A 12,910-nucleotide genomic window follows, 5' to 3' on the forward strand; every position below is an offset into this window, starting at 1 on the left:
TGCATCCCAGGATAACACTGAATGTCTTTGTTACTGTTTGACCTCGGACTCCACCAGTACACATTAAATATTCTTTCAATCTCATGTAACATAAATTTAAGTAACAGGAAACAAGTAATATGCAAAATCCAACCCCCTTTGCACTTAGCACCACACATTGCATCCCAAGATAACACCAAACGCCTTTGTTACTGTTTGACCCCGAGCTCCACCAGTACACATTAAATATTCTTTCAATCTCATATAACAGAGATTTAGGTAACAGGAAACAAGTAATATGCAAAACTTGTGCTATATTTTTTAATTAAAATCAATTTTCCTACTCTAAATATTGTCTTTTCTTTTTACCCATCAATTCGTTTAGTGATATTATCCTTTAAACAACCAAATACTATTTTTTCGATCTCTCTATCAATGTTGATAGCCCCACCTAATTACTTGATGTGATATCATTATAAACTCCCCCTCCCGGAATTACAGAGATTTCCTCTTACTTATCTCACATCACATTCAAATTGTAAAATACTCCATATTTCAAGAAATTAACTACCTGGCCTAATGCAACAATATAGATATCCAGAATTTCTTTAATATTAATGGCCTCCTCAACTATAACTTTGAAAAAGAGGAAGCTATCCGACAAGTAGATGCAACACCCACTTACCTAGGGGAGAGTATTCATATTCATCAAGATTTTAATGGATTAATAAGAAGGGTCGCACTCAACTTAGAACCTATCCTTAAAATAGTACCTTAGAAGCATGCGAATTCTGCTGCAGAATCCTAAATTTTAAATAGTCTCTCAAGATTTAAATATATATACATCGTTGTGTATGTTTATTTTTTTTTTCAAAATATAATACATAAATATGATATTTTGCATGTGCAATTCTGCTGCAGAACCCTAATTAATCCTAAAATTAAGGCACCGTTCTATACATGAACACTACGTAAATAGCATACTAATGCTACCGAATAAAACGAATTTTGCTGCTGAATGTTACGCTATACACATGAACTCTACGTAAATAGCATATTAATACTACATAATAAAGTGAATTCTGCTAGAGAACCTTAATTAATACTACAAATCAGGTAAATGCTGCTCCAGAACCCTAATTTTTTAATATACTCTCTGAATTCAATTGTTAATATCTCATAATTTCGTTACAAAATACAAAGTTCAACTGAAAAATACAAAACTACGAAATAAGCTGAGTTCTGCTGGAGAATCTTAGGTAACTTACCTAAGATTTATAGGTTTTAAGAATTATTAGGCTAATGGTTTTAAGAGGAACATGACCCTTGATAAGAATTCATGAATTTTATTAGATTTAACAATCCATGAATTATTTAAAATCTATAAAAAATGGATATTGACTTTTTAAATTTTATATAGATTTTGATGAATTTTAATGGCTTGATTTATCAGGATTTTGGTGGACTAAATAAAATTCATGAATTTTATATGATTCATTTATAGTTATTCCTTTTATTTCACAATATCATATATCAATTAATTACAATATTAGAGTTCAAAATAAATAACAAAATTCAAGTAACAAGTTTAACACATTAGTCATAATCCGAATGTTCCTTACTCTTGTTATATTGGTCTTCACCATCTTCTTCAATTACGACAGTAACGAGGCATATCATCCCACACAAAAATTAGAATGTTAACTCTCAAGTATGTGCTTCAGTCCTTTGTTGTTGTTCGCTTGATATATTAGGTTCATGTTTATAATTCTCCGTGTCCGAAGATTTGTCATCTCATCACATTTCATTCTCAAAAATCGTATAATATATTATTTAATATATTTCAGGATAAAATTTCACTTTCTCAATTCTATTAACATTTGAAAATTTCACGAAAGTTATGAGTGAAACTAACCAAACAATTAAATAACTTTTATTTAATCTTTTTAAAAATTGTATAACCTTGAATTTATTTTTACCTGAGAAATCAAATGTTAGCAAGAAAATTTATTTGTTTTAAAAAATCCATTACGAATATATAACTTTTATTATAAATAAAATAATAATATGTCATATATGACATAAATCTTTAAAAATTATTATTAAATTTCATAATATTATAAAATTAATTAAAATTATATAATTTTATGATATTTGGAGACTAGACTCTTTAGAATTTGGTAATAAACATGTTTAACGAGTGAGCGGTTCTTCAAAATCCTTCAAGAAATCTGGGAATGAAAATGTATACCTAAAATTTTAATGATTTAAGAAAAATCCTTCAAAATCTCACCTAATTTTGTTGTATCTCAAAACCTATAATATATACTTGCACACCCAATGAAATCATTCAATCTTTTAAATCCAAAAAAAATCATGATTTTTGAATACCATGAGATTTTAATGATTTTTTTAAAATCTTAACTGAATACCACCATAATTTTTTTTAAAAATCTCGACTAAATACCCCAAGATTTTAAAAGATTTAGATTGAATATCTTCATATTTTAATGGATTATCCATAATCCAAATTAAATACCCTTGAATTTTTAAAATCCATAAAATTCATTAAAATTCAAATTGAATACAACCCCTCATTTGTTTATCAATTCTTTCTCGGTATGAATCAAAACTAAAATTGGACGAGAAAAATTTATGTACAAAATATATATTATTTTTTAAGAAATTAAAATCAGTTCATCACTAAAAAAACCAAATCACAGAAATCAAAAGTTTAAAATAATATAAAAAACCACATTTTATACCAAAATAAAAAATCCAATTTTATTTATAAAGATTTTCCTTCTTTTTTTTGACAAATGCAGAAAGTTCTCATTAAAGTGAATATAGTACAGTCGGGACAAACCCCCAACTGTCGATACAACCAGGTGATAAAACAAATAACATACTAAAAACAATTAGATGATTTGTTTCCTGATCGTTTAACACATATAATTTAAAAATTCTTAAAATTAAAAACAAAATCAAATACATCCCAAGCGATACAAATTGCAGCAGCATCTCTGAAAATAGCAATATCGCAATTGACCATATCACATAAAAACTATGGTTAACCTAGTGTTCAGCAACACCAATCGCATAAAATGAGATTGGAGAAGCGGCAACCCAGCTATTTACATGCCGGACACCAGCTATAGACATGCCGAAGGCACCCCAGCTATCTACATGCCGGATACCAGCTATAGACATGCCGAAAGTATAAACCCATGAAAGTTGAACAATCTTTAGTTGTGAAAGGTGAGCTCTTGCAATAATCACCACCGTCCAGATCCGATGCAGGCTTTGCAGATCACCAAAAATATCAATAAATTCGTCCTCAACAGATCCATCACCAGATAAACCCAAGCATGACCAGATAAACCCAAGCATGACTAAATAAAAACATAACAAACACTCCAAAAGAAGAGACAAAACACACACTTCAAGAGAAGAGACACACAAACACCCAAAAAAATGGGTTTTATTGAAAAGAAATAAACCAGAATGACAGATAATGAAGGGGTTGGGGCTTTCGTAGAAAATCAGTGAAACCCCTCGATTTACTTGAAAATAGACAAGTCCTACGAGATTGGATCTTTTAATTTTCTTTTTTAATTCCTATTGTTTTATTCATTCCGTCCTTTCACTTGCAAATAATAAAAAAAAACCCTTGTAATTCCACCTTGATTCTTGTGTGAATACACAAAAAATGAGTATAAAATCACTTGGAAACCTGAAATTAATACAATTTGGTCCGACCCAGATGAGGAAAATGCATGATGATACAACTACAACTCTCCTCTCCTCTTCCTCCAATCACCATCCTCCAGGTTCAATCTGTATATCACCTTATTTCTTTGTATATTCATATGTTTATATAAGTATTTTATATTGGCCCAGTTGTTGCAGAGACCCGTGTTTATGTTAGAAAGAAGAAAGTCATGAAGCTTCAACTTCAACAACCCATTCATCATAGTAAAGTATGTTTACATGTACAAATATTTGTTTAAGTGTTTTTTTTTTTACTTTTATAGCTTCTTATTTGAAATTTAGCCTTGTAAATGTTGTTCTTTGTTTACCCTTTATGGCCTATTTGTTGTATACTTGTATATAATGAAATGGGTAATTTTAAAGTTGTACCTTTTGCCACTTAAAATGATCATTACATTAATATCCGGTCCGGAAATTTTATTAATTTTGAGGTTAAGAATATACGGTCTCTATTATGTTGAGATCAAAAATCCTTATTTAAAATATTAATTTATTTATTGTTAACTAATCGAGGTTTTAATGTATATATATAGAAAAATCTTCTTGAGGTCATCCTGCGGTAACTAGCAGGTGTTACAAAGATTTTAGTGTAAAGGAAAGTGTACCAGGGCGTGATTGTAGTTACAGAAAAATTTATAGATTTACCAAAATGTCATTACTGATTTTATATTAAAAAATGCTCTAACCTCGGATAATGGGCCAAATTTTTTAATTAGTGTAAAGCAGAAACTTTATTGTGATTTAACATTAGGAACAAGCATATAATATGAGAGGGCAAACATACCAATTTTAATCTGGAAGTAGAGTGTTGGGAGGGTAAGATGTAACATTACTGTAATGAGTATAGGTTTCCGAGAAGGTCCCTCACATGACATTTTAAAATTTTAAAACGGTCAAAAATGATTGCTTTAACTGATGAAAGTATATTTCGAAATAAATGAACTGTTTTTTAGAACATTGTGTTGCAAAATATTATCACTATTAAAGTAATGGTGCAGTACTTTTTTGACGGATAATGTTGTGTAAAATTTTCCTTAGTAGATATCTTTTCAGGCTTCAGCATCTTGTTGTAAATTTATAATTATTCGTATGAAATCAAAGTGGAAAGTAGACTGGCCACATGTTTATTTTTTAAAGTGTTTGCACTCCTGTCAAAAGACGCAGATCTACGATTTTTGCTTAACTGAACTGTCAATATTTAGACATCTATGAACAATTAAATATCTTTTTTATGGTAACAACTAATGGCCCTTTGATTTGATCTTTTATTTATATGAATTTTAGTTGGTGGCAGACTCTTCCCTATAGTACCTGAGTTTATTATAGGTGTCTGTCAGTGATGGCTTAGGACTCCCTTCAAGTACATTTGTGTTTCATAGTAACTTTGATCTTCATGAACTGATATAATTGTCAGAGTTCTTAAATAAAAAGCAACCCGTTTACCAAATGCAGCTTTCTGGTCTACCTGATATTGAAGATTTTGCATATAAGAAGACTGGTAAACTTCTCCAATTACGTAAGTACTTTTATCTTTAGTGCATAGTCTTTGCATAATCAACAGTCGACACAATTATGCATTTGGTCCCTATAAAGCTGACGACAGTATTCACCGGAACAATTTTTTAGGTAGATTCTTTTGTTGGTTTCTTTGAATAAGATTTTTTTCCCAAAATTTACTCTACGTTGATATATGCATCCTTAGACACAAATAGTTATCCTTTGCCTTTGTCAGTTACAAAGACATGGGAGCTTTTCCTGCTTCTTGACTCGTTCAAACTTTAGAGTTGTATTAAAGTATTGAATTCAGGGAACAATACACAAGACTCAATGTCGAGGACTTTTAATATATTGACTATTTTTCTTAGGAGTACCAAAATACATCATATTATTAATCAAGAACATGCCGTTTAATAGCAAACTGAAATGTTTGTAATTTGAACAAGTCAATTTGTTAATGTTATAGGGTTTTCTTTTTCTGTTATAACATCTTTTTACCATCAGCTATATGATGTACTATATGATAAAAAGAAAAGCTTAATGAGTGAAAAGATATGATTTTGTTCACCTTCCATTGTGAGGGTATTCTCTAATTGTTCTGTTACCATCTACATGCTTCCAATATGTAACAAAGAGTGTGATGAACTAATGTCTACTCATGTTGAACACTTTTAAGCTAGTTTGAGTAACATAACTTATACAGTTTAGATATTTTAAAGTGCTTATTCAGTGTTCCTTGATTGTTCAGTTAACATTAAATGTCCTTGCATCAACCAGACAATGTTAAACTTCACAAGAACGAACTAGTGACTTGCATTTCTGTCTGGTTATTTACCGTCAATCATTTAAGCAGCAACTTGCTAATTCAGTTCTGCATAATAATCTATCCATTCCAATACCAAGATGTGCTAGCTAGGTGAAGGTTCCACAGTAAATGACTAGCAGCAATTTAAAAACACTGCTATTGACTATATCAGACGTCACTTTATCTTTACTAGCCTTGGATTCTAACTGTTAGGAAAAGGTTGTCAAGAAAATCAATACATTTGTTTGGACTGATGCAAGCGGCAATGCGCCTAGGGTGACAAGGTCACACCGTGATCCTCCATTTGGCACCTAGGTGATGTTATGTGTGGAAGCGTCAATCCTAGATTTTCCAAAATTGTAGATGAAGACAACGAGAGTATAAAGCACTAGGATAATGAGATGTATAGATAGATATATGTAGAGAGAGATTAGAGAAGAAAGTGAGAACTCACCTGCCATGTCGATTACATCTCAATCGCTCGTGCTGCATCAGTCTTATCCGACACTCCATGTCAGAATAAACGAAAGGCGATATAGGATCTCTGCTATTTGGTGATGTGGGTACTGGTTAAATGTAAGATATTACACCAAGTAAAATTCTAGAAAGGAAGCCGGTTCTCATTAATGTGCTTTCTAGTAGTTATCAACCACCATAAACGGATCTAGGCCTAATACATGTACACTACCAAGCTAATTAATTTTCCTTAACACTTAAATATGAAACAATTAATATCTAACTTTGTACATCACATCATACTTTGCCATTAAAAATTACTTGTCCAGGAGTTCATAAAGATTTAAAATCGAAAACCACCAGCGGGGAGTGGTATTCTAGGCTTCTAGCTAGGCGGTGACCTGACAATTTCGTACACAATACGAAAAATGACACAATAATGTAGTTCCTGTGTTTAATTTTTGGGTACATGAACACGAAAGTACACGAATAGGTTTAGTGTCGTGTTTGGGGTTACTCCTTTGGTACACGACATGCCATAAAATTATAAGAGAACATGTATAAAGTGTAATTTTTTTAATAATATTATATTAGTTTTATAATTAAATAGTGTCCCTAATAAATTTATTTTTTGGATCTGCCACGAACACGGAAACACGACATAGAAAAGACAACATCACGAAAGTGCGATTAACCCATTTGGTGTCGTGTATCTGTTTGTTACTCAAGTACACTAACGCAAATGACTATATCTGCAAATTGCAATACTTTAAAACTTTACGAATACTTATAATTCTGGTTAGATTACCCGCTATGTTTTTTTCTGAAAAACCCCCAAGTTTGCACACCACACATATATTATCAGATTTAATCTACATAGAAAAAGTCTCTGTGACACACAATTAATTGATCGGCAAGCTATTTATTTCTTTAACCTAATATCATCACCTGGAACATCTTTTTTTTCTGTTTTAGTTGAGCAATTTGTTTAAGTAATAAATATAATCATAGTAAAAAGTACATAAAATTGAGCACTCTTGTATGATGAAATTGACTTTGTGAATAGCTTAACAGTTTACTTTTCAAATAAAAGTAGCTCGACTATGTTTATTTGAGCAAAACGAAAGCGTCTTATCAATGTAAAATGTCGACAGAAGCAGAGTCTAAAATGTGTAAATTACGTCAGCCAGTATAACATGGACTGTGTGCATATATCTGCTGATTTACAACCATCCTTAGTAAATATGAATTATACTGGTCCCAGGAAATAAGAGGAAATAAGTAGAAATATTATTGTTTTGTAGTTTTTAATGACTGTTGGACATGGATATAAATATATCGTTGTAACAATCTATTATTCAATTTCTACCTCACAAAAATTGCAATTTTTGAGCTATACAAATATCACTGCCCATATTTGCTTAATATTATCTGCAACGGTGTTATATTAGTAGGTCAATTCGATGGCATAAAATTGGAAATGTAATTGTAAACTCATTGACATGGTAAGTTTATACTACCTGAACAGAATGGGACTCTTTTCGTGTAATAGTTATGAATATTGCTCCTGTTACAAGTGTCTTTTTCTACATTTTTTTAGTCTTTAACTGTAAAAGCAACACCTGATAAATGTATATATTATAAAAAGATGAGTTTTTTTTCATTTATTAAATATGATGGTGGTTTCGGGGAAAAGACTCGGAGAAGCCAGTTAGTTATGTTGTTGCCTACCATCTAGCTTATGTACTTATATTAATGAAGAAAGAATTGTAATGTTACAGTTTGACTTTCAAACTCTTTAAACTAGAATGTTCAAGTTTTGTCTCTTCTGGTTTAGATTATTACTAGATAGTTACATCAAATTAAACTTTAAACCCTTATTGGTTTTTTCATATTTATTAATGTTGGAAGCTCTGTCTGGAAGGGTACTGATGAAACATTATCTGAACGATGATATAGTTTCCAAACAGGATTTTGCAGATCCTTTGTGAAGTAGGGACTTCTAAAACCCTTTTAAACACTCCTAGTTGTCATTTGTAGTATTCTTTGGCTGTGTCTGTCTTGAATTCAAGACTTGGATGATCTTCTAATGTATTTACTCGACCAGAAAAATCGCCTGTAAACTGGGAGAAGGTCCTCGAAGGGATACGCGAAATGAGGTCTTTCGAAGATGCGCCAGTAGATTCTATGGGATGTGAGAAAGCTGGCAGCTCATTACCTCCCAAGGTAATTTCTTTTTAGTTGTGTTAATATGCAGCAGTGTCTGTTTGATGTTGTAAGTGTTTTGCTTTATTTTGTATATTGTATACTTTGTCGGTCTATGTATTTTCTTTGCAAGTAGAGAGTGTAAATTCGCTACTCTTCAAATATTTATATTATATATGTCAGCTCCATTAGTATTAAATGCCCTCTGCGATCTTAAGTGACTTGATACATTATTTATTTTTAGTCTCAAATCATTTTACCATCACTAACCCATTAGTGAAAATTTCATGTTTTCTGGTGCTGGCAAATGAAACATGGCTGCATGCATCTTGCACCTATATTCAGAATGAGGTGAAAGTTTGGCACTTGCAATTAATTATATTATTATTTGTCATGTTTTACATCAGGAAAGGAGATTCGCTGTGTTAGTATCTTCACTTTTATCGAGCCAAACCAAAGATAATGTCAATCATGGCAAGTTTACATGTTAAAAATTTTGTTCTTGTTTCATATTAGTATGCGCTATTCATGTAGTTTGTTGTCATGGGGACTAGGGACTAACAACTAATAAAGGCTGTTTGAGCATAGCTATAAATATTGAGTTGGAGATAAGACATTCGTGAACATTTGTTAGGAGATATGAATATATTCATGTAGTCTTCAAATATATAAGATATATCATTAATTTTGTTTGCAGACTGTTGGGAGACAATCTGCATGGCCTAGCCTAACTAATACCCTTCCCCTCGGATTTGAACGCAGTGCAGGCAGGCTACTTATGTATTTAAATTTATGGTATGGAATTGACCTTTACCAAAAAAAAAGACCTCTGGGAGTCGTAAAAATTTATCCAGATGGACCTTACCTAATAAAGAAAGGACTTCTGGGAGACATTAATCTATCCTGATGGACTTTAGTGCTACTTAACTTTCTCTGGATCAGAGTTCCAATTCATTAAAATCGGTGGTATATATCTTAGTATTTTATACATCAACGTGGCTGGAAAATAGTTCTACATTTTAAAAAGTGCATAACGGGTGACCCTAGTTTACCTTTTAAGTGCTCAATGAGGCTGCATGGTACCAACAAGCTAGTCATTATATTGTATTAGCTGTAATAGTCTTTGGCGTATACTCTAATTTTAACTAGGCCCTTCTATTGTAGGAGCCATTCAGCGTCTCCTTGAAAATAATCTCCTTACCGCAGATTCTATTGAGAGGAGCAACGAAGATACCATCAAGAGCATGATATACCCTGTACTTTTCTCTCAAATTAGTGCATCCTTTAATGTGATGTTCCTGCTGTTATGTAACAATTATAACTTTTTCTTAGGTGGGCTTCTATACAAGAAAGGCTAGCAACATGAAAAAAATTGCTAACATATGTCTTTCGAAGTATGATGGCGACATTCCTAGTACACTTGAAGATTTGCTCCAACTTCCAGGAATTGGTCCTAAAATGGCTCATTTGGTATGATTTTGTTCAGTATATGTGACATTCTCGTACTAATTTATTATTGTTATCATAAATCGCCAATTGTGCAAGTTTGTCCTTTTCTGATTTTTGCAGGTTATGAATGTAGGGTGGAACAATGTTCAAGGGATATGTGTAGACACTCACGTGCACCGTATCTGTAATAGACTTGGTTGGGTTTCACGTAAGGGCACAAATCAGGTACGTGAATTCTTACTAATGGTTTTAATAATGTTTAGACTTAAAGTTCTAGTTTCCAATCCATCCTTCACCTTACATTTCAGATTATGCCCCCAAAATTGTTTCTTCCTATCTCTATGAATTATTATTAAACAGAGAGATTTGGTTTAAATTTGGAATATTATTATTATTATTTATTCTAAATTCAAGTTTGTCTTATAAAACCAATATTTGTCATCAGTAACCCTGCACTTTAGTGGTTTCACACTTTTGAGTCTAGATGTATTTTTGTTATGTTAAAACTGAATGAGGTTTGATTCGGGTGTTTTACTATATACTTCAGCAGGTTGTGTCCGAAAATCTTTCATATAGACTACCTTTAAAGATTTTGTTGCTCGTGTGTATACTGTTGATTATCTTATTTGGCATACCAAAAAAATATGAATTAAAAGGATTCTTTACCTTTCTCTGGAAAGCTTGTGCCCTTGGTAATATGCTCCTGTCAGTGCAATTCTTATCTTTAGAAGATTTTAAAAGTGGCATTGGATTGGTCCATGAGATATATTATATACTTCTTTTTCTCTTGCAAACAGCTGTTCCCATATTTATCTCTGTGACAAAATTCTAAAGCACCGACATTATAAGGTTGATAATGATCACTCTATAGATTTATCTGAAGGACAGTCCCTTGATTCGTAAGCTATTTTGATGTCTACACATTATATTGATGCAAGTTGGTGTATTTTGATTCATCTTGTACCTCAGTTTAACACACCATTATACTTCAATTATAACATTTTTATCATATGCATCACCTCCCTAGACCCTGTGATTTTTTCTTAAAGTAGCTGTTAGTGTGGGGGTAAAATCTCTACTTGGTGACTTATATTTACCTTATTTTTTTAGAAAACTAAATCGCCTGAGGAGACCAGAGAATCCCTGGAAAGATGGCTTCCGAAGGAAGAATGGGTTCCAATCAATCCTCTTTTGGTATTACATAAGTTGTTTTACTTGGACCTGTAGCATATTCATAAAGTTTGGGACCTTTCAACATAATTGTAGAATGTTACTCCCTTCGTCCCAATATAGATGTCCCTTTTGGAAAAAAAAATTGTCCCAAATTACTTGTCCATCTCTTGTTTCAAAACAAATTTAAGGGTATTTTTCCAAAACTATCCCTATATTTATTGTTCCCAAGATTTGACTTTTTAAAACTTAGCTCAATTCTCGTTTTTCAATGCATTAAATAAGGGTATTTGGTGGAAAGCCTTATCCAACTAACATTTTTCTTAATATGCGTAATTTTTTCAAAAGGGACATGTAATATGGGACGGAGGGATTAGTATGGCTTTAAATGCTTTTTCCACACTGTCTACTTGATGCTAGGGTCCTTAATTGCTTATATATGTTTGTGTGCCCTTCTCATGGAGACATGAATAATTTGGTATAAATAGTACTTAATATTATTACTACAGATAGTATTTAATTTGCCCTGAATGTATTATGATGGTTTTTAGGATTTCATAACTTGGTATCATTTCAAGAGATAATAAAATCCTTGTGTTTTTCTGGTTCTTGTACTTTGTCCGATTGTACTTCGGTCTAAAGAATGTATAATGAACAGGTTGGGTTTGGGCAGACTATATGTACACCGCTTAGACCTCAATGTGGAAAGTGCAGTATTACTGATTTGTGTCCTGCATTTAAAGAAGCTTCAAGTCCGAAATCAACGCCCAGAAAATCTCAGAAAAGGAATAACCTTTTATGAAAGTAGATGTGACAAAATTTATTTTCTGGCCTTTTGACTGGTTTTGCTATTACACTTGGTTGACAAGATCAGTATCATATTTATGATGTATTGGTACTCTTCAAACTTACACTGTGTACTGTAAAATCTGTGTAATTGTAATATACTAATGATGCACCAGCCAGACTGATATCATATTCTGAAATCAGTTTTCTGCTGAACCAGAATTCAAGAAACAACTATTAAATTACTTATGAATTATAATCCTGACAGATTATACACCCACACCCACACCCACACATATACATATATCTGTTTAGCTAATACTTCCCATAGTATGGGATGGCTAAAAGTAATCGATATTATCTCGCATTGTGGTGTCACCTCTTCAATGCACTAGTTGGTTGTGACTCTTACAATAGTTGGCTTTAGAGACTGATCTACCGAAGGCACTGCTTTTCCCCTCGGGGCTCTTCTTTTGCGATGCAACTTTCTTAAAAGCCACAAACTGTACTGCTATCTCATCGTATTCAGGCATGAACTTGAGGAGGAGGTGCAATATTCCAATGATTAGTTGAATGTTGAAATCGTAATGAATTGGACCGCTCCTCCATGCACTTCTTCTGCATTGCAGCTTCTTTGAGAGCCAAAAACTGTTGTACTATATCATCGTATTCAGGAAGTTTTGGATGAACATGAGGAGAACGAGGCGCATTAATCAAATGATTAATTGAATGTTCAATTGGGAATGAAGTGGAACGAAGAATGCTGTCAGACTGAACGTTTTTAGGTCTTTC

General features: G+C 32.4%; 1 protein-coding gene across 3 annotated transcripts; it reads left to right on the forward strand.

The window, feature by feature from the left end:
- The first annotated feature begins 3,592 nt into the window (after window positions 1-3,592).
- LOC141677552 (endonuclease III homolog 1, chloroplastic-like) lies at window positions 3,593-12,375 on the forward strand. 3 transcript variants are annotated; one of them, XM_074483539.1, is made up of 10 exons: window positions 3,601-3,809; window positions 3,880-3,959; window positions 5,203-5,266; window positions 8,616-8,734; window positions 9,121-9,187; window positions 9,878-9,969; window positions 10,046-10,183; window positions 10,283-10,387; window positions 11,273-11,356; window positions 11,991-12,375. In XM_074483539.1, the coding sequence occupies exons 1-10, from the start codon at window positions 3,689-3,691 to the stop codon at window positions 12,132-12,134; spliced, it is 1,014 nt and encodes a 337-aa protein (XP_074339640.1). In that variant the 5' UTR covers window positions 3,601-3,688; the 3' UTR covers window positions 12,135-12,375. The 3 variants fall into 3 exon arrangements, with proteins under 3 accessions (XP_074339642.1, XP_074339640.1, XP_074339641.1); XM_074483540.1 differs by having other exon boundaries at window positions 3,604-3,809; window positions 3,889-3,959; XM_074483541.1 differs by lacking the exon at window positions 11,273-11,356 and having other exon boundaries at window positions 3,593-3,809.
- The last annotated feature ends 535 nt before the right edge of the window (window positions 12,376-12,910 follow it).

This window comes from Apium graveolens, chromosome 8 (assembly GCF_009905375.1).
Source record: "Apium graveolens cultivar Ventura chromosome 8, ASM990537v1, whole genome shotgun sequence".
Classification (NCBI taxonomy): Eukaryota; Viridiplantae; Streptophyta; class Magnoliopsida; order Apiales; family Apiaceae; genus Apium; species Apium graveolens.